General features: G+C 39.9%; 1 protein-coding gene across 1 annotated transcript in view; it reads right to left on the reverse strand.

Annotated features, from left to right (window-relative positions):
* DNHD1 (dynein heavy chain domain 1) overlaps positions 1 to 27,594 on the reverse strand; it is a 418,274-nt gene that overhangs the window by 222,471 nt on the left and 168,209 nt on the right. Inside the window, exon 3 of the mRNA XM_044072761.1 lies at positions 27,252 to 27,434. Coding sequence (XP_043928696.1) covers positions 27,252 to 27,434 — 183 coding nt within the window. The remainder of the gene's footprint in view (positions 1 to 27,251; positions 27,435 to 27,594) is intronic.

Below are 27,594 nucleotides of genomic sequence, written 5' to 3' on the forward strand. Positions count from 1 at the left end.
GGCTTGTATTTTACCAAAGGCTTTATGCCCGAGGCGCTAGAGGAGTGAAAAGCTTCTTTTAATAAATATTTTGGATGTACTGGCTACATTGTTTTTTAATTTTGGCATGTAATTTGAGTTTGTCGTGTTTTTTCAAGGTAATGATATGATATGATTGAGCTGTGTTTTTGTGAACAATTCTGCATTGACAGCAAGGTTCTAAGGGTTTGGGGGGCTGGGAATTTTGTTAGAGTGTCACTTAATACAAAGTTTGCCTCAGAATAATTTCTAAAAGTGGGTCTATATCATTTTGTCAAACACAAATAAGTGAACACCTCTTCGTCGAACACCTATTTACCGAAGCTGCATATCGTTGAATGGATTTTTTCAGTGAAATTTTTCCTAGGGCAAATCAGCGGTTGGCCACTGTCTGGAATTTGCCCTTTTCTCCACTGTAGTGTGAAGTCTGAGTTGGTATATTTAGTTAGGGAGGTGTGGGACGCAGCCCCCACATTGGAGGGGATGGGGGCCATAGTCCCCCACCTGGGCAGGTGTTAAGTTTTATGGTTTTGTACACGGTTGCTAGGGTGGCCTACCTTTGGTTTGCCCTAGGAAAATATTCTTTGAAAAGTCAGTTTGATGATATGCAGCTTCAATAAATAGGTGTTCGACGAAAAGGTGTTTGCTTATTTATGATTCAACAAAGTGATATAAACCCCTAAAAGTACCAGAGTTTGCTGGAGTCCCACATTTTATTTTTATTTTAAAGGAGACAGATTTCCCACCTGACTAGTGAGGAGATTATGCTAGGGAAAGTGCAGTGTTCCCCGCATTTGTGAGGACCAGATCAAAGATGTTTGTGCCTCTGGTGGGCATATGGACTACCTGGTCACATGCATTTCTGTTAACAACATCCATGAATCTCTGAGTTTGCATGTTTGTGGTTGTGTATGATTCCCAGTTTACAGAGAGGTATTTAAAGTCACCCATAAATATGGTATTGGGTTGAGTGTGAATGCCTCCAACACATTTAAGTAAGAGTTATGGATTTCCTAACTCATAGATGGGGAGCAATAGCTTGCAAGCATATGGTATGTGACTTTTACTGTAGTAATTTGGATGCTGAGGAGCTCAAGCATGTTATACTGCTTGACAGGTCTTGAGGTGTGTTTGTTTTTGATGAAAATTGAGACACCTCCACCTTTTGTTCCTTCCTGTGGTGTAACTGGTATAAATGTGTGGAAAGCATTATAGCCCCACACTACTGGGCAGCTCTCTGTGGCTCTAAACCATATCTCAGTAACTGTACAGATGCCTACATTCTCTAGAGTGAGGAGAGAGCTCACATGGTGTGGAGTTTCTTGTTTAATTTCCTGACATCGAGCAGTAACACCTTTAAATTTTCTTAGGTTGGTTTTACTACGTCAGAAAGTTTAACAGGTTGGCAATGTCTAAAAAATGGCATTATGGTGGTGGACAAGGTTTTAGCCAATGTTCATATTCCCAGAGGGGATAAATAGGTGCAGACCATCCCCAGCAAAGCAGATATCTGCAAATCATATCCTCCCACACTGATGAATATTGTACCTCCTTCAAATAATACCAAAATCTTTACTAAATTATGAAAGTCAATCATTTTCTGTTCATTTTGTGGCATCATCCTTGGAGAAGACAGAATTCTGCTCAATGCTAGGCTCATAGCAGCATGAGACTCATACTCAGAGAACTCCACAATGTCTCTTTTCATATTGTCCAGGGAAGTAAATCTCAGGTCATTTACACCCACATGGACTGTGACAGAGTCAGAGTGGTACTTGTGGTTCAGTGACCTGAGTGTGTGCATGACCTGGCAGATCCTGGCTCCTGATAGGCAAATGTCTATGACTCTCTTCTTTCTCAGCCTGGTAAGTAGGACATTTGTGTGTCACAAAATGGAGTCTCCTATGACCAAAATATTGGGTGTGCTTTATGGGCTTAGAAGATGAGATACTGTGAGATATGACTGTATGTGTCATCGACAGTGTTGTTTTGGTAGAGTGCTTTTGGGGTTGCTGAGGATACCCATTGTGATCGCAATGTCTGAGAGATCTTTGTGGTTTAGGAAAATTACATTTAAGAGCCTCAGCATATGTTGGTCTATGTGTATGTGTATGGTGTGTGTAGTGTGTGCGTGTGTGCGTGTGTGTGTGTGTGTGTGTGTGTGTGTGTGTGTGTGTGTGTGTGTGTGTGTGTGTGTGTGTTTCTGACAGCCTGTTGGTATTTTATGTCCCTCTATGTGAGAGTCTTGCCTCCAGTAATACTGTGTAACTACATCTCTCACATACCATATCAGGTTGTTTAAGAATTAGGTAACTGTCAGTAAACTTGAGACAAGTGCTACATTGCCTCAAGGTGTTCATATCTAGCAAGCAGACGTAGTATGAAAGTGCATATCCATTGTTACAAATCCTTATTACATGATCTACAAAGAGATGGAACGAGAGTAATTAACAGCTGACTGTCTTGGCTGCTGTAATAGTATAGACTTCAATCAAGATTAGCCAAAATTAAACTTGTGTGTGTGTGTGTGTGTGTGTGTGTGTGTGTGTGTGTGTGTGTGTGTGTGTGTGTGTGTGTGTGTGTGTGTGTGTGTGTGTGTGTGTGTGTGTGTGTGTGTGTGTGTGTGTGTGTGTGTGTGTGTGTGTGTGGTACTCAGGAAATTTCAGGAGTAGTTTTTATATGGAAAATTTCATTTTTATGTGCCTGCAGCTATACAGCATCATGCAAATGCAATAACTTTATACTGGCATGGAAAGTCTCAAAAAAAAAAAAAAAAAACATCCTCTTGCCAGTCAGAGTTTCAGTTATTCCCAGCTCAGAAGAGATCTGGCCACCCTCTCCTGCCACTAGAGAGCAGATCAAAATCTTCTTAATGTAAAATACTGTAATTGCTCACCCAGAGGGCAGTAAATGACCAAATTAAAACAATAAACACAACAGAAGTGCAGAATCCACAGACAAAAAAATCAAAATGACTTTTAAATAGACCAGAGTGCAAGAACTCAGCAAATAATACACAGATTTAAAAGCAGCGCAAATTTATTATAGGACACAGTACAATACAGCAATATGGATCAAATATTCAGCTTTGTATGAATCAGGATTCAGTACACCAATCAAAAGCAGCAGGTTAAAGCATCAGCACCAAAATTAAGTTTAAGGTACAAAAACTGCAAAAAATGCACACATATAACAGAAACATGTATGTATTTTGAGACAGCAACAAAATTAAGAACTGTAAAGTTGAAACAAACCAAACCAGTCCAACAAATCCAATGGCCCAAAAGTATACATAAAAAAGTTTATATTGCACAAGAAATTTAATGAAGCACTTTTCGTCACTGTTGATACAGTAACTTCATCAGATCAAGTAAAAAACTTCAATACAAGTTTAAATAACAAATTTAAACATCACATGTTTGAAACTTCCTATCAACAACCAGGACTGTATTAGCGCATGTTTTTAAAGGGAAACAACTACCGAATGCATGCAATTTAGTATACATTTAACTTTTCAATAAAATATAAGTATATAACAAAACTTGAATATTCTATACACTTCGAAAAATGCTAAAAACTAAAAAGCATCATGTGTTTAAGCTTTTTAACTTAAGCAAACAGGTGATGTTACATGCTTCATTGAGACCTGGACTAGAAAAGGCATTCAGTCTCAGTTGCCAGGCTAATTCACGTTCCTCTAAAAGTAAGTTAAGTGGGCCACCCCTAACATCTACCTGGACTTGGTCTATTGCCTTAAACAATAACTTGTGTCCCCCACTCGAGTGTGAATGTTTGGCAAGAGAATTGTCACTTTTGTTGATATCAATTGCATGAGTGTGTTCATATACTCTGCCACGGAGCCTATGCTCTGTTTTTCCAACATAGAAAGCTGCGCAGGATGAACACTTGGCGATATACACAACAAACTTAAGAGTTACAGTTAAGTTTGTGTTTTAATTCAAACTTCCTCTCATTAATTGTAAATGTCTTAACTAACTCAATAAATTTACACAACCTGCACATACCACACGTAAACATCCCTGCATGTCTATTCACATTTGTTAATTCGTGCTTTTCTAATAAATTTTTGAGGTTGAGACCTCTTCTAAACATGAATTTGGGAACATCTTCTAATTTTTCAACTAAGAGTTTGTCATTACTAATAAATTCCCAGTTTTTGTATAATATAAATCTAACCTTATCACTGTTCTTACAGTATGTAGTGATGAAACTAGTTCTGTAGTTAGGCATCATGGTAGAATTAGTCAAATTCACGCCTTGGCTAAAACACCCAGGGTTGGAGCTAGTGACTATTAATTCTGTTCCGACGGTCACCCCTGGATCACTCAATACAGGCTTGATTAACCCATTGTGCCTTTTATATTGCACTTCTTCAACTAGTGGGTCAATCAAGTTACTTGGATATCCCCGATGTCGAAACATATTACTCAGTAACTCACATTCTCCAATAAAATCGGCCTCCAAAGAGACCATTTTAGCTGTTCTAATAAGTTGACCCTTAACAATAGAATGTTTTTGTGTAAAGGGATGGCTACTTGTAAAGTGGAGAAATGTGTTACAGTAAGTGTTCTTTCTGAAAATTTTGGATACATATCTATTGTTCGCCACATCCTTAGTTAACCTAATGTCAAGGTAGTCAATAGAATTACAATTAAAATTAAACGTGAAATCGAGAAATTCAGTCATGTGGTTTAAATAATTAACAAACTTTTGTGCCTGTATTCCATCACCTTTGAAGAGGATAAAAATATTGTTCAAAAAAATGAGCATAATATACAAGTTTGGACATCTGGTGGGGGTTGTTAAGAATTAAATTTCTTTCCCAATGTACCATTACTAAATTGGCCAAACTGGCCCCACATGGTGAACCCATGGCCACTCTCCTCTTCTGGAGACAGAACTCCTTATTAAAAGTAAAGAAGTTATTGGTAAGAATTAAATCAAGTAAAACTTCTATCAGGTATATCTCATTGGCTGGTGCCCCCTTAGTTTTAAGCATCAAGCTCACCCATTCGACCCCTTCCAAATGAGGGATTGATGTATAAAGATCTTTGACATTGATGGTTAAAAGATTATTGTCACTATGGAACTTAAGGTCATTAATCTTTTGAAGGAATGTCCAAGAGTCTTTACAGACCTGGGGTTCGGACAGCAAGTACCTCTGCAAAATTGTGTCAACTACCTTCGCACAAGGATATGCAATATGTAATAGAACCCTTTCCATCTATCAAGGGTCTCATGGGGGGATTTACCAAGTCCTTGTGCACCTTGGGGATGCCAAACATAACTGGAATTTTTGGCCACGGGGTTGATATATAATTATACATGTTGATGTCAGTTTTTGCCTCAATAAATAAGTCATTAAGATAACTTCTAATATGACCATAAGCAACACTGATTTCATTAAGTGACGCTTTAGAGTAAGCATCATTACTCAGGAATATTCCCATTCTAGTGTGATAATCCACAGGATCAAAAATAGCCAAACCACCCCCTTTATCAGGTTTAACTACTCTCACTAGCAAAGAGTATTCAAAGCTAGTACCTCCTCTTGGGTGACATTGTCATTCCTAGCCTTTCTGATGTTGTAGTGTCCCTGGGTATGGACAATATGCCTTAAATCAAGTTCACAAACATTTTCAAAAATACTAAGTACAAGATGTAAAGGTGGATTAAATGTACTAGGGAGCCTAAGGGCCCGATCACTATCCACCATGTTACCAAATAAAACAGTAAGATTGAGTTTCCTAACAAAGTACTTTAAGTCCATAATGGATTGTACAATGTTCAAATATCTACTAGGGACAAATGCATTGCCCTTAACAAGAAGGTCAACAAGTGCTGGATCTATATAGACAGATGAATAATTAAAAATGTTAAAGTCCCCAGTAGAGTTTTTCACAATTTTAACATTCAAGCCACTATTCTGTGTTATCTTTTGTGTCTGTTGTTGCGCTGCTTGTTTTTTTTTATTCTGATGGTAGTGTCTCTTCGGAACAGCTCCAGGGTGCTTGACATTGTGAAAATTTGAATTATTGTCACAACTGTTGACACTTTGTTGGTTAACATCAGGACGGCTGTTGTTATAGTCCCGGATCCGTTCACTCCATCCCACAATGTCCCTATCAGGACTAGTTTCACCCCCATCCTCAATGATAGCATTATTAAGATTATTAAACTCCTGTTCAGAGGGTTGTTTGTGTCAACACCCCCCCCCCCCACTTGAGCTGGCGATGGTTTAGGGTAAGCTGTGCCGTTGCTATAGGCTAAACGGTCCAGCTTCATTTTTTTTTATTTTATTGCACTTTAATCTATCCAGCAATTGATCTATGCTGGAAAAGGACCTTTCATAATCGTATCTGTATCTGGAAAAGTCCAAATGTGAAATAATGTCGGTATTCAAGTCTAACACCTCTTTAGTCAGTTCTTCTATTTGAATAGAATCGTGTTTAATCATCAGTTGCATAAGGTCATACCCTTGTTGGTCAAACAAGGATACTAGCTCCAGATGAAAGGGGAGTCAGCCTTGAGACCAGTAGGGTATTAATGGTACCGCAGACCTTTTGGAGCAACCTGTTCACGTAAACATTCTTTAAAATACACTACTTCCAACTGAAGTTTCTTAAGTTTAAGTTACTTTTGATCAAATAATTTTAATTTATCAGTTAATGAGCGAGAACTAACCTGTTGGTTCTCAATATTGTCAACTAACTGCTCTTGGCCTTGTCCAAAGCATGCCAAAAACCTTGAAGAATCGGTGATCCAGTTGCCAAACTGTGGAACCTCTGTCAGTTCCGCACCACTCTGCATTCTCTCCTGCTCGTTAACTAAGTTAACAGAATTGGCGGTCAACGCCCATGGTGACCATTGAGCTGGAGGAATTGATGCATTAGTAGTAAATGAAGAAGAACCACAACCCTGGTTGTTAATAGCAAGCGGCAAATTAGAAATTCCTGACACAATCACCCGCTGTAATGAGGTAATACCAGAGTTTGCCTGCTGGAGAAAACCCCATTGATTGTAGCGTTCTTCAGCCGAGTCTAAATGGGAAACAATAGAGTCCACACGCTTAGATAAAGTGTTTAGTAATTATGCAACATTCAGTAAGTCCGTCTGTGTTTGGGGTGAAACAAACAGACGAGGGCTACTTGGACTGCCAGAAGTACCAGATGGCATGGACAAGTACACTAAAACAAACTGGTATAGATTCTCCAAACAAAGATGAAACAAACCAAACAAGTCCAACAAATCCAATGGCCCAAAAGTATACATGAAAAAGTTTATATCGCACAAGAAATTTAATGAAGTGCTTTTCGTCACTGTTGATACAGTAACTTTATCAGATCAAGTAAAAAACTTCAAGACAAGTTTAAATAACAAATTTAAACATCACATGTTTGAAACATCCTATCAACAACCAGAATTAATACAGTCCTGGTTGTTGATGGGAAGTTTCAAACATGTGATGTTGTTTAAATTTGTTATTTAAACTTGTCTTGAAGTTTTTTACTTGATCTGATGAAGTCACTGTATCAACAGTGACGAAAAGTGCTTCATTAAATTTCTTGTGCAATATAAACTTTTTCGTGTATACTTTTGGGCCATTGGATTTGTTGGACTTGTTTGGTTTGTTTCATCTTTGTTTGGAGAATCTATACCAGTTTGTTAAAGAACTGTAAAGTACTCATCTTGCAGTGGATGAATCAGGATTCAACAGAAAGCCACACAAATCAATGATATGGTTGCCAAGTGAGGACAAATCTTTACAGATAATCAAAAATACATCTCAACATTTTAACATGAGTTTCCCTTACTAAAATGATTTTTTTGTGTAGAACAGATAAAATATTTTAAATGATCAACCAACTAAAATGTATTTTTGTATGGAATAAAACTTTTCCCAGGTTTAGCTTAAATAAGCTTTTTGACCTTAAAGCAAAATGGAGAGCTGAAACTATCCAGTTTCTGACTTTATTATTTGATTGGTAGAGTAAAAAACTCAGTTTATTTGGAAGGAATGACAACAAGAATATCAGATTGGTCAACATATCACGATCAAGAGTGATCAAGTCAAAACTAAACTCTAAGGCTCTTCCATTTCTTAGTATAAGAAACTAAATTGCTTAACCTACTTAAATGTGTGTGTGTGGAGAGGGCAATAAGAACCTATGATCCTTTCATAAAAAGAGATAGTACACAACTTCAGAATGACTATGCCAGCATTCTTTCCCCATTCTTCCCCTACTACACCTATATCTCAAAACCTGTCCTAACAACTAGCTCTGTACATTCCCCTTTGGCAACGGATTGTGACAGGATCAAGATGTTAAATATAGTTCAGGAGGAATAGAGTTGGCCTTAGATATATACACCTCCTTTCAGAGACGTTCCTCCTCAACCTTTGAACTAAACAGATTTTTTCCCTCAGGTTCTACAGTACTTACTCACCCTAGAGCTTGTGCCATTAATTCAAATGGGCAAATGCTTCTATTCCAGAATGTTTCGGGTACTAAAGGAAGAGTCTTCTTCTCGACCAGTTCCAAATCATTCTATCCAAAATTTGTATGTGAAAGTTCCAAAATTCAGATGTTGACCCTTCACAGCATGTTACCTCCCACTCCCCAGGGAAGTTTTATGATAACATTGGACCTAAATGATGCATATCATCACATTTCCGTAACCAAAGATTTCAGGAAATGTCTTACTTTTCTGTGTCTAGGTCACATTATAAGTTCTCTGCATTGACCTTTGGGTTATCTACTGCTCTAAGGTTATTAAAAAGTGTTTAGCTTCAGTCATAACTCATTGCAAACTGAATGGCAGTCATGTATTTCCTTATTTAAACAACTCACTTATCTTTTCGGAATTTTTCCCAGATGTCAAGAGTCATGAATATGGGTTTCATCTCTGCTGACTAAGCTGGGATTCCAGGTAAACATTCAGAAATCCTTCTTGACCCTGTCACACAGTACTGTCTTTACAGGAAGCCTTATGGACACCCTACAGCAAAAGGCTTTTTTGGTGCATGAGAAGGTGGCTTGTTACCTTGAAACTTTCCTGAGCTTCTCATCTTAATCTTAGACTTCAGCTAGAGTGGATTTCAGGATATTGGTGCTCATAGCATGTATAATTCTCATGATTCCTCTAACCAGGTTACACATGAGAAAGATTCAATGATTTCTATAAATGCATGGGCCCAACTTTTGTATCCTCTGGAATTTGAAATCCCATTCTTGGGTTTTGTAAAAAAAGAACTGCACTGGTGGAGACTAGAAATACAAGCAAATGCAGGTCTCCCTTTTTTTTCCTTTAACTCAAGTCAATATGTAAACACAGATGCCTTAGATTTTGCTTGGGGGGACTTTCAATTAGTGTAAAGGTGCAAAGCCTGTGGGATTCCTCAGACAGATCAAAGCACATAAATGTCAAAGAGAAGTTGGTTGAGATTCATGCCTTAAAATCTCTTCATCATCTATAGTCCCCAGGTGATTACAGACAACATCACAGCAATGTGCTACATCAACAAGCAAGGTGGTACAAAGGTCGTACCCTCTGTGTCGGCTGGCAATGTTAGCTTGGGAGGTAGTTCTTCAGCACTCATTAAACCTGCAAGCATCCTACATTCCATCAGAACAAAACAAAGTGGCACAAGCTGAGCATGACTAGGACAGACCCTCATGAATGAAAACTGAATGGGGGGTGGTTCCAGGAATTGATCCAGTGGAGAAGCAAACAACTCAAGTAGATTTTTCTGCCTACTTTCAAAATAGACAACTTAACAAATTCTGCTCCAATACTCCTTATAAACGAGCCTGGAAATTAGATTCTTTCACATTCCCATGGACAGGAATGCTCCTTCATGCATTTCCACTGATGTTCAGGGTAATTCTGAAGAATCAGAATGACTCTCCAAAAATAATTGTGTTGACCCTCTTTTGGTTAGGCAATATTTTTTCTCCTGTCTTATGAAATTAGCTAAGGAAATTACTACAGACTTTCTCACAAATTAAACCTACTCTCACAAGACAGGGGGAGTTTGATACACCTCAGTCTCAAACATTTTCAAATAACTGACAGGATAATTAAATTCTAATTCCTTTTATGAGCCTTCTTTAAGAGGATGTGCAGCAGGTACTAAAGGAGGCAAGAAAACTTGCAGCTAGAAAATCCTATATTGCTAAGTGGAAGAGATTTTCTAGTTGGTGCCCACCCAATAACCAGGGCCCTATCAGGGATTATGCACCACTGGTTCTAAAGTATTTGTGAGGAACTAGCCTCTGTCCTTTTGTACTCCTCTAAGAATTTGCTTTAAAATGCTATTTGAAGATCTCCTACAAGAATGAATTGCAGTTGCTAAAGATGTTGCAAAGAAGTGGACTTTATTCTGCTGTTGTTCACCACGTTTGTTACAAGGAAGAGTTTTTTTTTTCCAGTACAAATAAACCCATTATACCTTCTGTGAAACCTGTTTCAGAGCCTGGTTTACTGCATTCAGTGCTAGCAAATAATATGTTGGTGATTTGTAGCAGTCTGATAAAAAAGAAAAAAAAATACATAAACTATAATTTTCTGCCTGCGTCTTTTCTCCAACCAGAAATGAAAGTTCTGCTTAAGGACTACAATTACTAACTAATAACTTCTTAACAAGCTCTGAAGTAAATAGTATCTGTTAAAGTTGAAGGAAGCTGTGCTGTGTTGCCTAACAGCTGCCCAGTGGTAGATATTTTTTTTTTCTGTAGATGTTAAATCCTTGTTCCTAAACTTGAATTTATTTATGTCAAGAGCTCCTCATGACAGAAAAAAGGGTTATTTGGAAGAGCTGTGAAAGTCATGTGCTGATATAGGGATTTGTCGTGGAAGGTTTAGAAGAAGTTAACAGAAGGAAGTGTGACTGCTGCTCACATTGCATACTTTTCTCTGAAGACAAAGTTCTATCTGTACGGACTGTAACTGGTATGTATACACAAAATGAAAGACTATTGAAGGCACTGGTAAACTCTAACAAGGCCCTTCAAGAAAGTAGTGCCACTAGCGATCGACAGTAACTTACTCAACAGAAATAGGTGGCTGCAGATGTGAATCAGCAACCTCAAAGCCAGTGATCCTATGAAGAAACCAGCAAAGAAGACAATGTGTAGACCTACTTGGTGGTCTTCAATAGTTATGCATCTCAAGAGGAGTGGCCACAAGCTGAGTGGACCAGGATTCTGTTATCACATTTGAGTGGGGACTTTCTTGAAGCCAATATGGACTTATAAGAAGAGGATGCCCAGGACTACACAAGGGCCTCGCTGAGACAGATGCCTGGTGTCAAAGCCATGGCCTCAAGATCAATGTCAAAAAGTGCATTGTCATCCCTTTTGGTAAAAACTCTGTACCCATGAACTACCACATAGGCGGTAATCTACTTAACACAGAAAGTGCGATAAGAGACCTTGGGACACAGGTGGACTGTAGTCTCTCCTTTGATAATCACATCACCACAGTAGTCAGGAAATCCTTCCACGTGACACACCTCATCACAAAAGGTTTCTCATCCAGGAAAAAAGAAGTCATTGTTCACCTCTATTCATCACTCATTAGACCCATTATAGAGTACAACGCCCCTTTTGGTATATACCTCACAAGACATCTACAACAACTGGGAAAGACTGCAGAAATACCTCACAAAGTGGATTACCAGCCTCAAACAGATGCCTTACGCAGACCGTCTTAAAAAACTGCAGCTTTACTCTGTTGCATATTGCCTACTCAGAGGCGATCTCTGCCTAACACACAAAGCTATGTCAAACCCAGAGCTTTTGGACATGCTCCACTTAAAGAAATCCCAATCCCTCCGAGCTACACGCTCTAGGGACCTAAACCTTGTCACCACAATAAACAGAACATGCTGGAGGGATAGATTCCTGCCCCAGAGACTTCCCATACTCTGGAACAAACTACCTATCTATATCAAACAAAGCTCCATATTAGCACTCTTCAAGAAAAATCTTGATTACTGGATGGGAGATAGGAAATTCACCCCGGGGATCACTTCTGTGGCTCTACTCGACAGTGGCACAGGAAAATAATTTTCTTGGGTGGTGAAAGCCAGAGTACCTTTTGGTTAGGCTTATATAGGTCCTAGGGCCAATAGCTTAGTACCTACCTATGAACCTATCAACCTATGAACTATCAAAAACCTAAACAAGAAATACTGGCAAGGGTTACAGCTCTACTTGAATCATAATCCCTTTACAGACTTAGAAGAAGTAGATGCCCAAGGCAAACAAAACTGAAAGAAAAAATACTGGTAAGGGATAAAGCTTCACCTGAAGCACAATCTATTAATTTTCACAGGTGTACATTGGCATGGACAGACCAGTACGGCCACAAATAGCTGACTTAAAGCATATTTGAAAAAGTGTGTCTAGAACCTCATGCAAACAGTGTAAGTAACATTTTAGAAATATTGGCAGTAGGCAAGTTTAAAAAGATAATCCCTGGTAATTTGAAAGACTGGGTATCCCAGAGTGACCCTAAGTCTTCAGAATAGCTAGTTGTTTTTTGTACAATAGTTACTGTTAACTGAATTTGCAAACTTACAGTTAGTCTTGCATTCATACCTATCAACTGTACAGATTTTCATAGAATGTCCAGATTTTTGCCTCAGATTTTTGGTTTGTTTTTCATTAAATTGTGGTTTTCTGGCAAATTAGTTACGAATCGTTAAAGACTGAAGTTAGAAAATAATGACAGACATTTCAGTTTCAGACTTCATACCCTTCAGAATATTCATGCTAATGCAAACCCTGTCATTCTATCAACTTTCTAAGTTTGTAAGAAAAATATTTAAAAAATGTCCCTGTTTTTGAGTCTTCATCCCACTTTTTTATGGCTTTGTCCAGATTTCTTGCTTTAAGAGGTCAAGAGGTATGACTTGCATACACCACAGGCTAATAACTAGCCGTCATCTAACAATGCTGCCGTGACTGCAAACAAGAAAAAAATTTCACTATCTACTCTGATGTGTTCTAAATAATCTAGATGAGGAGATATTGCTAAATACTGCACAGTTGATAACATCAATATAATTCCTGGAAAAGTGTTAATAATAGCCAGCATATTACACTTAAAAGTTTGTTTGTGTCTTTTGGCTTTTCCTGGTTAGGGGTCGCCACAGCAGAACTCTGGTCCGCTAATGATTGGCAGTAGATTTTTACGTACTGGCTTGCCGGGCCTAATGCACAACCTTCAATGAAGGAACACCCATTCACGCATGTCGCTAAACAGAAGACGCTCTGAGAATCGAACGGGCAACGTCTAACTGTGAGGTGACAACGCTACCACAGCACCACTACCGCAGTAGTAAGTACATTTACAAAATGTGAACCAATGAAATGTGACAATGCTGAGATTTTAACTAGTAGAAATGTAGAATCTAATTTCTGTCTCCATGCTATTACCAAGCTTGCCAAATACAATATTGTAGTTAAGGGGAAAGAAATATAGGGAATGCTGTATTCAAGCATTATGATTACATTTGTTAAACACAGTAAATGAATAAGAAGAAAACAAGTAGAAAACAGAAAATGGAAGGGATATGCATTCATGGTGATAAGATGGAATACCCTATAGCATAAGTAGAAAGACAGACTCTATTAGGTATAGTGCTGTACCCCAGAGCTCTTCCATCTAATCTGGTATATGATATAATAACTGGCCAAAATGTGTCCCCTTTTAAAGAGCTATAAAAGTTATGGGGAGGTTCAACTAGTTAAACTACTAACAATACATAGTACTAATAAAGATAAAAGTATAGAACTACAAGACACAAAAGGAGCTTGCTTGTTAGAGTGTGTTCAACAGTGAATAAAACATTGAAATTAATTCTCTTGTAAATATGCTGAAAGATGAAGCATAGAATAAAAAGTCTGCTTGAATAGAGTTTAGCAATGTGTAATTAGCATCCATACTAAATGATTGTGCCTTGAAAAATAAGGAATCTGCTTAATGGACATGTTTCCTTACAGACTCAGCAAAAATGTAAAAAAAAAAACAATTCTGTATTCATTTCACACTGTCAGCAAGGGAAATTACCTGCTTCCTTAAAGAATGGACATGCTTTTAACAGAAAAACAATCTATATGTGTTTCTGTCATATGTTTCCTTAAAGACATGTTTTCTTATACCGTCAAGCAAGGAAGTTTGAATGGACATGCTTTTATCAAGTCAGCATCTTCCCACAAGATGTTTCCTTAAAGACAATATCAGCATTGTTTCTCTACAGGATGGAAAACAATTCTATTACATGCTTTTCCTGCAAACATCAGCAAACAGATGTTTTCATACAAAGTCCAAAATAGAATAACAAGAAGAAAAACAGGATCTAAAAACACTATAAAAAGACTGTAGCAGATGAAATTGTTAGAGGTATTGTGGTAGGAACACACTTGTTCCGAGGTAATGTACAGGAGAATTATCTTCTATGCTGATCGAGAAGTAAAGTGGTACAGTGTAACTAAAGCTGCAACAATAGTCCATGTGGTTTGTTACAAAAATAAGTTATTTATTAGTTACTGCTCCCACAGTAACAGAGTGTTGTGCTGCAAAGTATATTCTTTCATCATTGTACATTCTGCAAGTTTCTGTGTGCAACAGACTATGAATGCAACTATAACTAGACTTTGATTTCAGCAGAACCCAGCCAATAAGACTTAGTGTCTTAAGAAGACAAGCACAGTAAGCAGCACCTTAATAATTAATTTTTCAGAGCTAAGATTTAGATCTGCATGGAAGAGTTACATAAATGCAGTACTGAGTCTTGTCAAAAGATGTCTACTGTAAGATGGGTTTTGCCAAAAGACCACAGTAAAATGAGAAGTCAGTGTGGAAAGCAACGGTAGTGGATGCAGAGTCTGAGGAAGAAAGAGAGATGAATTTCATACTGAAGCAAAAGTGAAGCTACACCAAAGCACAAGGCAGTCAGAAAGAGAAGTAGGATTCCAATGATACAGAAAATAAGGATAACATTGAAGGAGAGAGGAGAGAAAAACTACTATATCTATGGTAGAAATAAATTATTTCTAAATTGCCTTTTTAGAGTATAAACTAGATGAAGGGGAATCACCTGTATCTGTAGTTGTAAAGAAAGAGGCCATGGCCTCCACTTCATGCTAGAATACTGATGAAAGTAATGCTGACTTGGCTGACCTTTGGGCAACCATTTAAATTTTTAAGAAGGCTCAATGGGGAGAAAATATCTTAACCAGAGCTACAGAAAGAGGACAGACAGAGTAAATGGGGAAACCAAAGTAGCAGAACAGCCTAGCTACAGTATATACCCCTACTTTAAATTAAGACTAAACCTGCTCTACAGGGTAACCAAATACAGAAAACAGATACCGACTAAGATATTAGTTCCAAGACCTTTTAGAATGGGTCTACTTGAGTAGACTGAAATTACACTCAGCTGAAATTCAAAACATCGAGACGAAAGTGCCAAAAACTCACTGTACTGAAAGTTCAAATCATTGAAATTCAAAACACTGAAAAATCATCAACAGATGTTAACATGTCCAAGATTGTTGGTAAAACACATATCGATGGTTTGAACTTTCAGTACAGTGAGTTTTCAGCACTTTCGTCTCGATGTTTTGAATTTCAGTAGAGTGTAATTTTGGTCTGCTCAAGTAGACCCTTCAGAACACTTCTAATGATGTTGGCATGTAGCCACAGTTTGGGTGGTCATTTAGGAATAAATAAAACAAAAGCTATAATTGTATCTAGGTTTTACTTGCATGGTATTATGAATGATATAGAGTGCCAAAGGACAGCACCCAGGCCAGGATTTAAGAAACCATTGATACCCATATCCACTGTAAATGTTCCATTTGGAATTCTTAGCAATTGTCACTGTGGGACCACTTGTAAAACTGAGTAAGGGTTGTCAGTACATCTTAGTAATTATTGACTCTGCGACTAAACTTCCCAAGGAAGTACCAATATGAAAAGTCAATGCAAAGGCCATAGCAAAAGAACCAGTATTACTTCTTTTTTTTCCTACGGTAGGAATTCCTTGTGAAATTCATACTGAACAAGGACATCAATCATGTCTAGAGTAATACATGAACTTTGTATTCTTTTTTTTAAGTAAAACAGCTAAGGGCATCTGAATACTTCCCTCAAATATATGAGCTAGTTGAGCACTTTAATTAAACTTTAATAAAAGAAGTTATGTACTACCATAACGTTCCATGTTAGTTGTCCTTCATCTCGCCTTCCTTCTTGCTGTTTGGGTTCAGAGCCGATCCTCGGCTCTGACATGGCCTACTTCTATAGCTCGAGAACTATTTACTGGCTTGAGGTCAACACTTATCCCAGAATGCCCAGCGTCAGCTACCCAGATCTCATTTGTGATAGCGCACACTAGACATATAAAGTAACCAGTAACCTAAAACTGATTTACCAAAATAACACATCAGAGTAAACTGTCATAAAATTACCTGGCATGTGAACCAAGAAAAAGGAAATCAGCCAGTGAAACCATAGTGAACTCCTCTCAATCCTCCAGGAAGGGGGAAGGAGGGGAGGATGCAAGAAGGAAGGCGAGATGAAGGACAACTAACATGGAATGTTATGGTAGGTACATAACTTCTTTATGTTAAGTTGTCCCATCTCGCCTTTGTTCTTGCTGTTTGGGACAGCGTCCCTAGCACCTAAAGACCCCGGGAGGCTCATTGGAACAGACTCTTCAGAACAGTGGAACCAAAGGAAGCTCTGCTCCAGGAGACCACATCCACTTTGTAATGAGAGATAAAGGTATGAGGGTTTGCCCAAGTGGCAGCTGCACAAACTGAGTCTATGGGCAATTTAGACTGAAAGGCTACAGAAGTGGCTAATGCTCTAGTAGAATGACCTTTCAGTTCTGCTGGTAGATGTTTATGTCTTAATTGATAAATAAAGGCAATGGTGTCAGATAACCATTTGGATAAGGACACCTTAGAAACTGGAAGGCCTTGCTTATTGTGAGCATAGGAGAGAAATAATTGGTCTGACTTTCTTAGCTCTTTGGTCCTATGGAGATAAAAACGTAATTGACTGTGCACATCCAGTTGGTGAAGACTGCATTCTGCCTTGTTGCTATGACTGGGAAAGAAGACGGGAAGATCAATGGATTGATTTAAATTGTTTTCTGAACAGACTTTTGGTATGAAGGATGGGTTGGTTCTCAGGGAAACTCTATCTTTGTGAAACACCATATATGGAGGATGAACACAGAGTGCTTGGAGTTCTGAAACGTCTAGCTGAGGTAATAGCAACCAGAAAAAGTGTTTTCCAAGAAAGAAGCTGCTGATTCAAAGGGAGGCAGAATCAAAGAAGTCAAAACTAAATTGTGATCCCACGGAGGAGGTGGATCCCTCACTGGGGGTCTAAGAAGAGATGTTCCTCTCATGAAGGCTTTGCAGAGCTTATGAAACATTATGCTAGAATTAAGAATTCCAATATGAAAATTAGATATGGCAGCCAGTTGTACCCTGATGGTAGCAGCAGCCAAACCTGACTGAAAAAGCTCTGCTAGAAATTCTAGAATTTGATGGACTGGGGCTGAAAAGGGGTCTAAGTTTCTAGATTCTGCCCAGTAAGAAAATCTTTTCCATTTGCTAGCATAAGTCTTTCTCATAGTTGACTTAAGAGAGGAAACAATAATATTGCAAACTGCTAGGGAGATACTTGGAAGCCTGGCTAAGGTAGGAAGTGGAGAAACCAAGCTGTGAGCTTGAGAGTCTGAAGGGATTGGTGTAACCCGCCTGACTGATGAATCAACAGATCTGGCACTGGGTCCAGAACCCAAGGCTGGTCTAGAAGGTGAAGGTGCAGAAACGGAAACCTGCTGAGGCCAATAGGGGGCAATGAGGATCATTTAGCAACCCCACGATTTTGCTTACTGTATGAGTCTTGGAATTAGGGGAAAGGGGGAAATGCATAAAGGAGTCTCTGAGGCCAATCGTGGTCTAGAGCATCCCTGGGAGTTTGACCTGGAGGAGGAAACAGGGAGAAGTAGTTGCTGCATTTGTTGTTGAGGGGGGTGGCAAACAGATCGCAGCAAGGCTGGCCCAATTTGCAGAAGATAAGGTCCGCAACTTCCTGATTCAGAGACCACTTATGAGGCATGAGGATAGCCCTGCTGAGCCTGTCCGCTATTACGTTGGATTTCCCAGGGATTTGCATTGCTGTCAGAAAACGTTGGGAGGAAATTGCCCACTGCCATAGCCTGAGGGCTTCTCGACACAAGGGGTAGGACCTGGTCCCGCCCTGCTTGTTGATGTACCACACAACTGACATGTTGTCTGTTTAGATCGCAATAGTCCTGGAAGGAAGAGAGTCTCGAAGAGCTTGCAACGCTAGAAGCACCGCTCTCATCTCTAGGACATTGATATGCAGATGGTACTCATGAGGTTGCCACATGCCTTGGACTGTCCTGCCTAGATAATGCCTCCCCACCCTATCAGGGAGGCATCCGTGGTCACTGTGGCTACCAGAGGGGGTTGAATGAAAGGTCTGCCCTGAGTCACCAGTGGGGAGACCATCCACCAAGAGAGGTGTCTATTGCATGTTTCTGTAATCAGGATCATGTGAGACATAGGTAGTTCCTGGAAGGACCACTGCGTGAAGAGAAGCCACTGAAGGACTCTCATGGGGTAACTCGCTAATGGTACAAGAAGAATGGCAGCTGCCATGGAGCCTTGAACTTGCAAGACATGTCTGACTTGGATCTTTCTGCTCTACATTAGAAATGACACTTGTTGGCGAATAGAGAAAACTCTTTCCTGAGTTAACCTTGCAAACATCTCTTTTGTGTTTAATTCTGCTCCTATATATGTAACAGATTGACAGGACAACAAGGCAGATTTTTCAAAATTTACTGTAATGCCTAGTTGGGTGCAGGTTGATATTGTATAATCCCGTGCCTCTAAGAGTTGATAACTGGTGTTAGCAGTTAGGAGCCAGTCATCTAGATAGGGAAACACCTGGAATCCTTGATGTCTCAGGTGAGCCGTGACTACTGCCATACATTTGATGAATACCCTGGGGGCTGTGGTGAGACCAAAGGGCAGAGCTCTGAACTGGTAATGACTGGCCCCTACCTGGAAATGAAGAAATCTCCTGGAGCGTCTGTCCATTTTGATATGGTAGTACACATCCTGAAGATCAATGGAGCACATCCAGTTGTCCTGACCCAGAAAGGGGAGAATGGACTGCGGTGTTACCATCCGGAACTTTTCTTTTTGTACAGATTTGTTCAATCTGCTGAGATCCAGTTCTGGTCTCTAGTCCTCTGTCTTTCTTGGTACTAAAAAGAATCTTGAGTAAGTTCCGGATCCTAGTTGGTCTGCGGTGACTTCCTGAATGGCTCTTTTTTCTAGCAGTTTTGAAACTTGAATAACTGCTTGATCCCTTAGATTAGGTGGGTCATCTGGGATGGACTTTTTTGACTTTAGAGGGGGTTGATGGAAGGGGATTTTGTTACCTCTGGATATGATAGATAGCACCCATTTGTCTGTTATATTTTGGCAGGCTTTTGGGTACAGGGAAAGTCTTCCCCTGACTGCCTCCAGAGTTGAGCAGTCGGGCAACCCGTCAGGGATGCTGGAAGGGTTGATTTTGCAATCCCCTTCTGCCACAAGAGTGGTGTCTGCCATTGTTGTTGTTTCCCCCTCTGCCCCTGGGGGAAATATCACAACGTGTGTCAGGCAAGGGTCCCTAGGACTTTTGAAACCACATCTTTCCACCCTTCTGACCTTTGGGATAAGGTCTGTTAGGAGTGGAAAAATGGACTCTCACGGCAGAGAGAGTCTTGCCATTCTGCTCACACCTGGTAAGAGTGTCTTTCACCTGAGGCCCAAAAAGCGAGGAACCATCAAAGGGAGTATTTGTGAAGGACGCTAGAAAGAGTTCCGCAAATTGACACAGCCACAGCCAAGCATGTCTCCTGAGAGCCACTCCTGTACCTGTGGCTCTGCTCACTTCATTGACTGCATAGGAAATCAGCCTCATGGAGGAGTTGACTATTGAATTAAGAGTCGTAAGCTGGGAAGCTATTTTGGCTGATGCTCCCTCAGCTGTAGGATCTTTTAGGGTATTGCCAAGCTCTTTTAGGAGATCCCTTTGAAGTCATGTAAAATGAGAGAGATAATTCAGGGACCTCATTGAAAAGGTCGCTGAGGAAATCATTCACTTCCCATATCTGTCCATCGTCCTAGACTCTTTGCTTGGTGGATGGACAGAAGAAGAAGTTTCTGCTAACTCTTTCTTAGTGGCTGAGGCTACCACCATGGCATCAACTGGCACACCTTTAGTGAGAAACTGTTTGTCCTGGGGGGCTGTTATGAATTTATTTGGTCTCCTCGGAGTAGGTTCCACAGAATCCAGAGCTGACCAAGCCTTTCGAGCCACTACAGACATGAGTGGATCGAAAGGTGGAGGCACCCAGGAGGTGGAGGGTTGGGAACCAAATGCCTCCAGGTATACAGACTCATCTTCGGTAGGGGCTAGGAAAGACCAGCCACCCCTCTGCCTAAGCATTTCAAGTATGTCCGAAAAGGAAACATCTTCTGAGGGGGACCTGGGGGATCCTTCCGATTCATCCAGGTCTGTATCTGAGGTGACAGACTCAGGGGAGTCTAGGTGCTTCCTCTTGCACTTCTTCCGGGGAGGCTCCTCTGAGTGATCAAGGGAGGCCTCGGAAGAAGAGGGGTCACCCAATGGGGTGTCCTGGGGCATAGGTTCCCTACGCTTCTGGGCCGGAGGAGGAGCAGAGGTTGGCACAGGCACCACAAGAGAAGGAGCCGATGAGGCTGATAGTAGGGCTGTTTCAGGGGACAGCACACTCCACATGACCTCGAAGGCATTAAGACCCCAAGGCAAAGAAAGCTCCAGCTCTGAAGAGATGTGAGTCCTTCTCTGCATCGAGGGAGACGGCTCCGAGGCCAATGTGGGAGCCGAGCTCACCTGCACCGAAGCTCTGAGAGGGAGAGTGGGGTCAGATAACAGTCCGATGCCACTTCCCCCCTCGGAGCCGCCGAGAGAGCTTCGGCGCCCAGATCCCTCGATGGACGGAACAATTGAGGTGATCGGAGCTGACATTGGAACCGAAGAGGAGGTGATCAGCATGGTCGGTTCTACTATCAGCACATCCATGGTCTCCGGCTCCGAACTAGGTGTAGTCGGAGGAGGAATGGAGATGGAGGCGGATGGAGCTGCAACCTGCTGAGGTGGGCTGGAAAGTAATTTTGCAAGGGCATGTGATTTAAGCAACCTGCTGACTACTCTCTCCACGTCCTAATCTGATAACCTAGAGGATCAAGAGGAGTGAGATGAAGAGTGATGACTGCGTTCACTTCCTAATAAGGGTGACTGTGGCGCCAAGCGGATTGGCTCCAATGAAGGAAACTGCTCGCTTGTGGCTCCAAGATGGCTCCAAGGTAGCAGTTGGAGCTGAGGGAGGAGTTGACTTATCGATGCTAGTCGGCACCGACAAACTTGGTTGCTCAAGCCCAGGAGTCGGTTCCGAGGATGAAGCCGGCTTGACAGACTTAGAGGATTTCACTGGCTGAGAAACTTTAGCCAGGGAATCCTGTGGTTTCAATAATCCTCAAAGGATTAATTTGTTTTTGCACTCCTGCAGGACCCTTGGACTAAATGCATGACAGATAGAGCAGAAGTCCTGCAGGTGCACAGCCCCTAAACAATAAACACAGCCAGTGTGCCCATCTGTCAGAGACATTTTCTGACAGCATGAGTCACACTTTTTGAAGCCAGAAACTTTGGCCTCTTTAGACATGTTACACTACTAAACTAAGAAACAAACAACAGTCTTTTTTTTTTTTTTTTTTAGTTAAGGAACAGAAGGGAGAGCCTCTAATTTAAATGGCTGTCCTGGGGGGGTACTCTCTAATATAAACGAGTTCAGGGGAAACAGAAGGCCTGCGAGTTATGGAGAGACGGCCAACAAGCTACAACACACAAGAAAGGCGAGAGGGATAAAGTACTATATCTAGACAAAAATTTGACAAATGTTTAAGAATAAACAACAATTATAATAATAGAAAAAACTATACTAAGCCTGAGCCAGTAACGAAGCAACCTCACAGCTGAAGCGGCAAACGAGATCTGGGTAGCTGACGCTGGGCATTCTGGGATAAGGGTTAGCCTCGAGCCAGTAAATAGTTCTCAAGCTATAGAAGTAGGCCGAGTCGGAGCCGAGGATCGGCTCTGAACCGAAACAGCAAGAACGAAGACGAGATGGGACAACTTAACATTCTATTTTATGGAAAGTGACACAACTGGATGAGAGAAATTGGGACCACTACTTTCATATCTCCTCTTTGCAGTCACAGAAGTTACTCCAAACCTCAACTGGATTCACAACATTTGTATTGCTGTTTGGAAGACATCCCTGAGGCTTGCTAAATAAAGCAGATTCTAAACAAGAACAATGAAAATCCTTTATCAGTGCCAAGTCACAAAAGAGCGCATGATGGAATTAGTGTTAACTTTCAACACTTCATTTTAAATTACAGCATTTTGGAATCATTCACAAATAGGAAGTTTCAATTTGAAAGAAAATCCTTTAGTTTGTTAACACTGACTCCATCACCCTTTCTTTTGTGGTTTAGCTCTGTGAAAGGATTGTGGTTGTTCTCATTTGTACTATTGGCTTTATCAAGGAAAGAACATCGGGTCATCTCTTGATTTGCATCAACCATAAGTTCTCAGCTTGGCAGCTCTCTATAGTTAAGAAACATAGAGGAAGATGCATGGAAGGAGGAAAACACCCCCTTTAAAAGTGTGACAAAGCATCTTTCAGACCTGCAGGACAGGTTAAGATCTATAATGTCTATAGTAAGACAACACATGAAGACAGCCCTGAAGATACAACAGAGAGCATATAATAAGAATGATTGTTTCAGAGAATTCAAACAAGAAACTAAAGTACATGGGTTAATGCCCACTGCTGAAATTGAGTTTCTTGAAAAGTGTCAGAGACTTTTTGAAGTTGCATACATTTAAGTGAAATGATTTATTAGGTGAGACAGCAAGGAAAAGAAAACCGGAATAGATATACAACATAAATATTCTGAAACATTGGACAGAAACTGAAGTTTCTAATAAAAGAATATTTGCAGGAGAAGTTAAAGACCCCATAGCATATCCTGAAGTTAAAAGAGGGGAGACAATATCCATACCTGAAAAACAGAAAGTACTAGAATGTATACTCAGGAATAAGGGCATATTATCAGAGTTACCCAGTAGAATCAGTTTAATCCTGCAAATTATGGAAATCATGCCTTATGAAAAAAAAAAGTAATTGATACATGTTGGACAGAATCCCAACACTAAGCAGTCAGAGAAAATGTATAGGAAATGGTTAAAACCCCAGATTGAGTGGAAAAGTCCTGTTGTACTGTCCACTGTGCCTGATTTAACTATAAGGTTTTGTAGTAACCTTAGAAAGTTAAATAACATCTTTACATATGATTCATATCCTTTGCACCAAGAGGTTAAACCAATTTGAAAAAAACAAGACAAGACTAGGTTTCTGTCCACTTTAAACCTTACCAAAGGCTATTGATAAATTCCATTAGCACTAGAAGATGAGGAAAAGATGGTGTTCTTGACAGTTGATGGACTTTTCCTTTACAGATGACCACCTTTTGGTCTCCATGGGCCACTTGCAACACTCTATAGGATGAAGGACAAGATTCTAAGACCACAAACCAGAAGTTGAGGCAGCCCAGAACTGTCATGTTCCAACTACAAAAAAGACACGTTAATGCATTTTCAGGCTTGGTGAGCTATTATTGCAGACACTTCCTAGACTTGCTACCATCACTAGCACTTGACTGACCTAAATAAAGGTAATGCTCTACTGAAAGTTTGATGGATAAATGAAGCAGAACAAGCCATTAGGTACATGAAAAATATGCCATGTTCCTAATCTATACTGATTGCCTCTGACTTCACCAGAGAATTCCTGGTTCATACCAATGCCTCCAAAATGGGCATTCATGCTGTGTTGTCCCAGGTGATACAGGACAAGGAACATCTAATCCTCTAAGTCAGCCAAAAGCACTTTGGCAATAGTGAGGGAGTCTGGAAATCAAGTAGGCACTCACCACCCTTCTATACTTCTTTCAACAAAGAGAATGTATGCTTGTTATGGATCAATGATTCTGTTCAGTGGCTCTATAGATAGAAAGGAAGTGATTCTAAATTGTCTCTTTGGGCCTTAACCCTCCAGCCATACTCTTTTAGGATTCACCATCATCTGGGCCATAGTTGCCTTAACACAGATTGGCTGTCTCATCTTACAGCCTTCCCAATGGGGCTTGTTCTAATGATTCTGCTTGAGGGAATCATGTGGCACAGTGGTGGCTGCTGGGGCTGCCGAGTCTAGAGAATGCTATACTTTTAAGTCCAAGACACAGCAAGCATGCAAGTCTCAGCAACAAACATACAGAATTTATTTTGTCATTTACCTTGTGTGCTACAAGGAGGCAATATTTTTCTACTGTCCATTGTAAATAACCCTTTTAAAACTTTTGAGAAACCTGTTTCTTTTGTTTCAGAGACTGGTTTGTTACCCTCAAAACTATAAAATTTTAGAGTGCCTAAAGACAGAATTTAGAGCTCATACTTTAATTTTTGTAGTCAAAAAAATGAGAGTACTCAGTATAACCCAGGGTTCTGTGTTGGGATTTCTCCTATTTGGCATCTACATTTCTGAAGTAAAAGCCAATATCAAATGGCTCTGGCTGACTAAGTTTGCAGATGACTGCAAGCTAGGAACAGTCATTGAATACACAAATAACGTTGCCATCCTGTGGGAACATAGGTCCTAAATAAATAACTGGTACCAAAAAAATGCATTACTGTATCCTTTCTTAAATCATTTACCCCAGGAAATAATGATATTGACAATACGTCCCTAAGAGTTAGCACAGTTGTTTGGGATTTGGGAACTTATGTGGACAGGGACCTAACTTTTGTACAACATATGTCCACTGTTGTAAGAAAGTCCTTTTACATTGCACAGCTTAAAAACAAAGGGGTTGTGTCTAGATCTAGAGATGTCATTGTCTCCCTTTACTGAACCCTCATCAGGTCAATCACTGAATATAAATAATACCCCCTTTGGCAAATATCTGTCCAGAAACATGCAACAACTGGAAGACCCACAGATATACCATACTAAAAAGATACAAGGTCTAAACAACATGTGCTACATGGACTGACTCAAGCCTTGTCACCATACTCAGTATCCTACAGACTGCTAAAAAGTGACTTATGTCTGGCATAGAAGGCATCATCTGACCCATTACTGATGGATTTGCTGCACATCAGCAAGCCAAGTGGCATCAGAAATACTCAGCTGAGGGATCTAAACTTCTTCAAAAACATCAGCAGAATGATTTGGGGGGACAGGTATATCTCACAGAGGATACTGATGCTGTAGAACACACTCCCCATCCACATAAAACAAAATTCTTCCCTGTCCATAGTTGATTGCAACTCAGATCTATGGATGGGAAACAGAAAGTTTACCCCACGACTGCTCCCTGTAATACTTAATGGACACAGGCAGCTCCTAAATGCTTTATCCCATAGATGGGGTGCCCCCTCAAGTTATCTATGGTATGAGCCCAGTTATTCTCATTAGGGGTAATATATTATTATTGACCTTGGGATGGGTAAGGCTAATCTATAACCAAATGGGATAGGTTATTTCAAGCACAAAAAGGGAAACTGTCTAGGCTTAAAATGGCCTGCAAAGGCAGCTAGCCTAGTACCAACCTATGAACCTATAAAACTATAATAGCAGAATGAATCATAATATATGATTAAGTATAATCTGAAGGTGGATGTCAGTCAAGATGACAGAGTGCATTTCAGTTCTCTAGGCAGGTCTTTTAGCAGGCAGACTTCCCTATGACAATGCAGCTGCATTATCATGCTGTAGCCATTAAGAACTCTTTTTATGGTGCTCAGAAGAGGCTAACAGAGTTACTGTATCAGCAAATTCTCTTACAACAGGTTAAAAGAGCCATACAAAAATGATATCTAAAAGTAAATGTCTAACCGAATGGTAAATCATATAGTTTACAAATTACACCACTAATTCTTAGAATAAAAATATTGAACATGATTTGGTATTTGGTATTTAAGCCTCATGGAAAAACAGTGAGCAAAAAAGAGGTGTAGCTGTAGTGGGGGTGAAGGGGGCAACAGTTCTAGAGGGAATGATCGGCAGATCCCAATCAGTCTGTACTACACTGCTGTCATTCAGAAAAGAATGCTAGTATTGCATTTCCAGTCATAACTAAAGAGCTGTAGGTTGTCTTCAGTGCATTATCAGCACTCAGAAAGGAATATTAGTACTGCATTTCCACCTCAATCCTCAATCCTTGAGTTTATTTGAGCAAAGAAAAAAGAAAGAAAAAAATAAAACAGCTACAACTCTGTGGGCAAATAAAACATAAAAATGAGAAAAAGAATAGATCTAAAAAATGCTCCATGTTAGGCTTTATGATAATAACATATCTTGTACTAGCCTAACATTTTGTGACATTTCTGAAATAAAATAAAAATCAGTAAAATATGATGGTTCATTCCAGTTTCTAGTAAAACAAGTTATGATTTATCAAAGATTCAGGAGTTTAAACCACATACAATTTTTTTACAATCTGCTTAGTTTCTAGCCTTATAATTTTACTCGTGGCTGAGATCATCCATCCTTGTTTAACCCATGTTTTGCACATAGGGTCAGGGTGCCACTTCAACAGTGACAATCATATAGAGCCAATGTTCACACCACTGGATGGCCAGCTCTAAACCAGTTGTTCTTCCACACCACACACACACACCCACGCACGCACGCACACACAAACACACACACACACACACACACACACACACACACACACACACACACACACACACACACACACACACACACACACACACACACAAACACTGCATGCAAAATAATTATTAGATTAATAACTTTTTAAAAGCTATTCATTGGCTATAACTGGTTAATACAAGTAATAATTATTACTAGGTAAATAATTTTGATAATGTTACTTTAGTTAGCAGTGATAGTTACAAATATCATTTTTAAATTATACACACAAAAGGGGGTGATGAAAATAATGTTGACAAGCTTTTACCTGAAATGTTTATTCAGAGATATGTTGAGATAAACAAATGTGATTTTTCCAGTGTGTCTGTCCTGCACAAAGAGTTCTACAGCTTGTCTTCCAGTCATTGGTGGGAGTTCTGACTTCTCATTCTGTAGTTTTTCTTCTTTGCCCATGTGACTGAACTCTGCTGTGCTATCTCTCAATGATTTCCTACAAACAGCGACATTTTAAAAAAACACAGTGAAACACTATCAATACATCATAGATAGATGGATTTTTGAATAAAATAAAATACATTCACATGCACTGCTTATGTAGATTATAAGAGGTGCAATTCAAATACAACATGACTTGTTGGTCCTTTAGTATG

Source organism: Protopterus annectens, chromosome 5.part1 (genome assembly GCF_019279795.1).
Source record: "Protopterus annectens isolate FY-2018-M chromosome 5.part1, PAN1.0, whole genome shotgun sequence".
Lineage (NCBI taxonomy): Eukaryota > Metazoa > Chordata > Ceratodontiformes > Protopteridae > Protopterus > Protopterus annectens.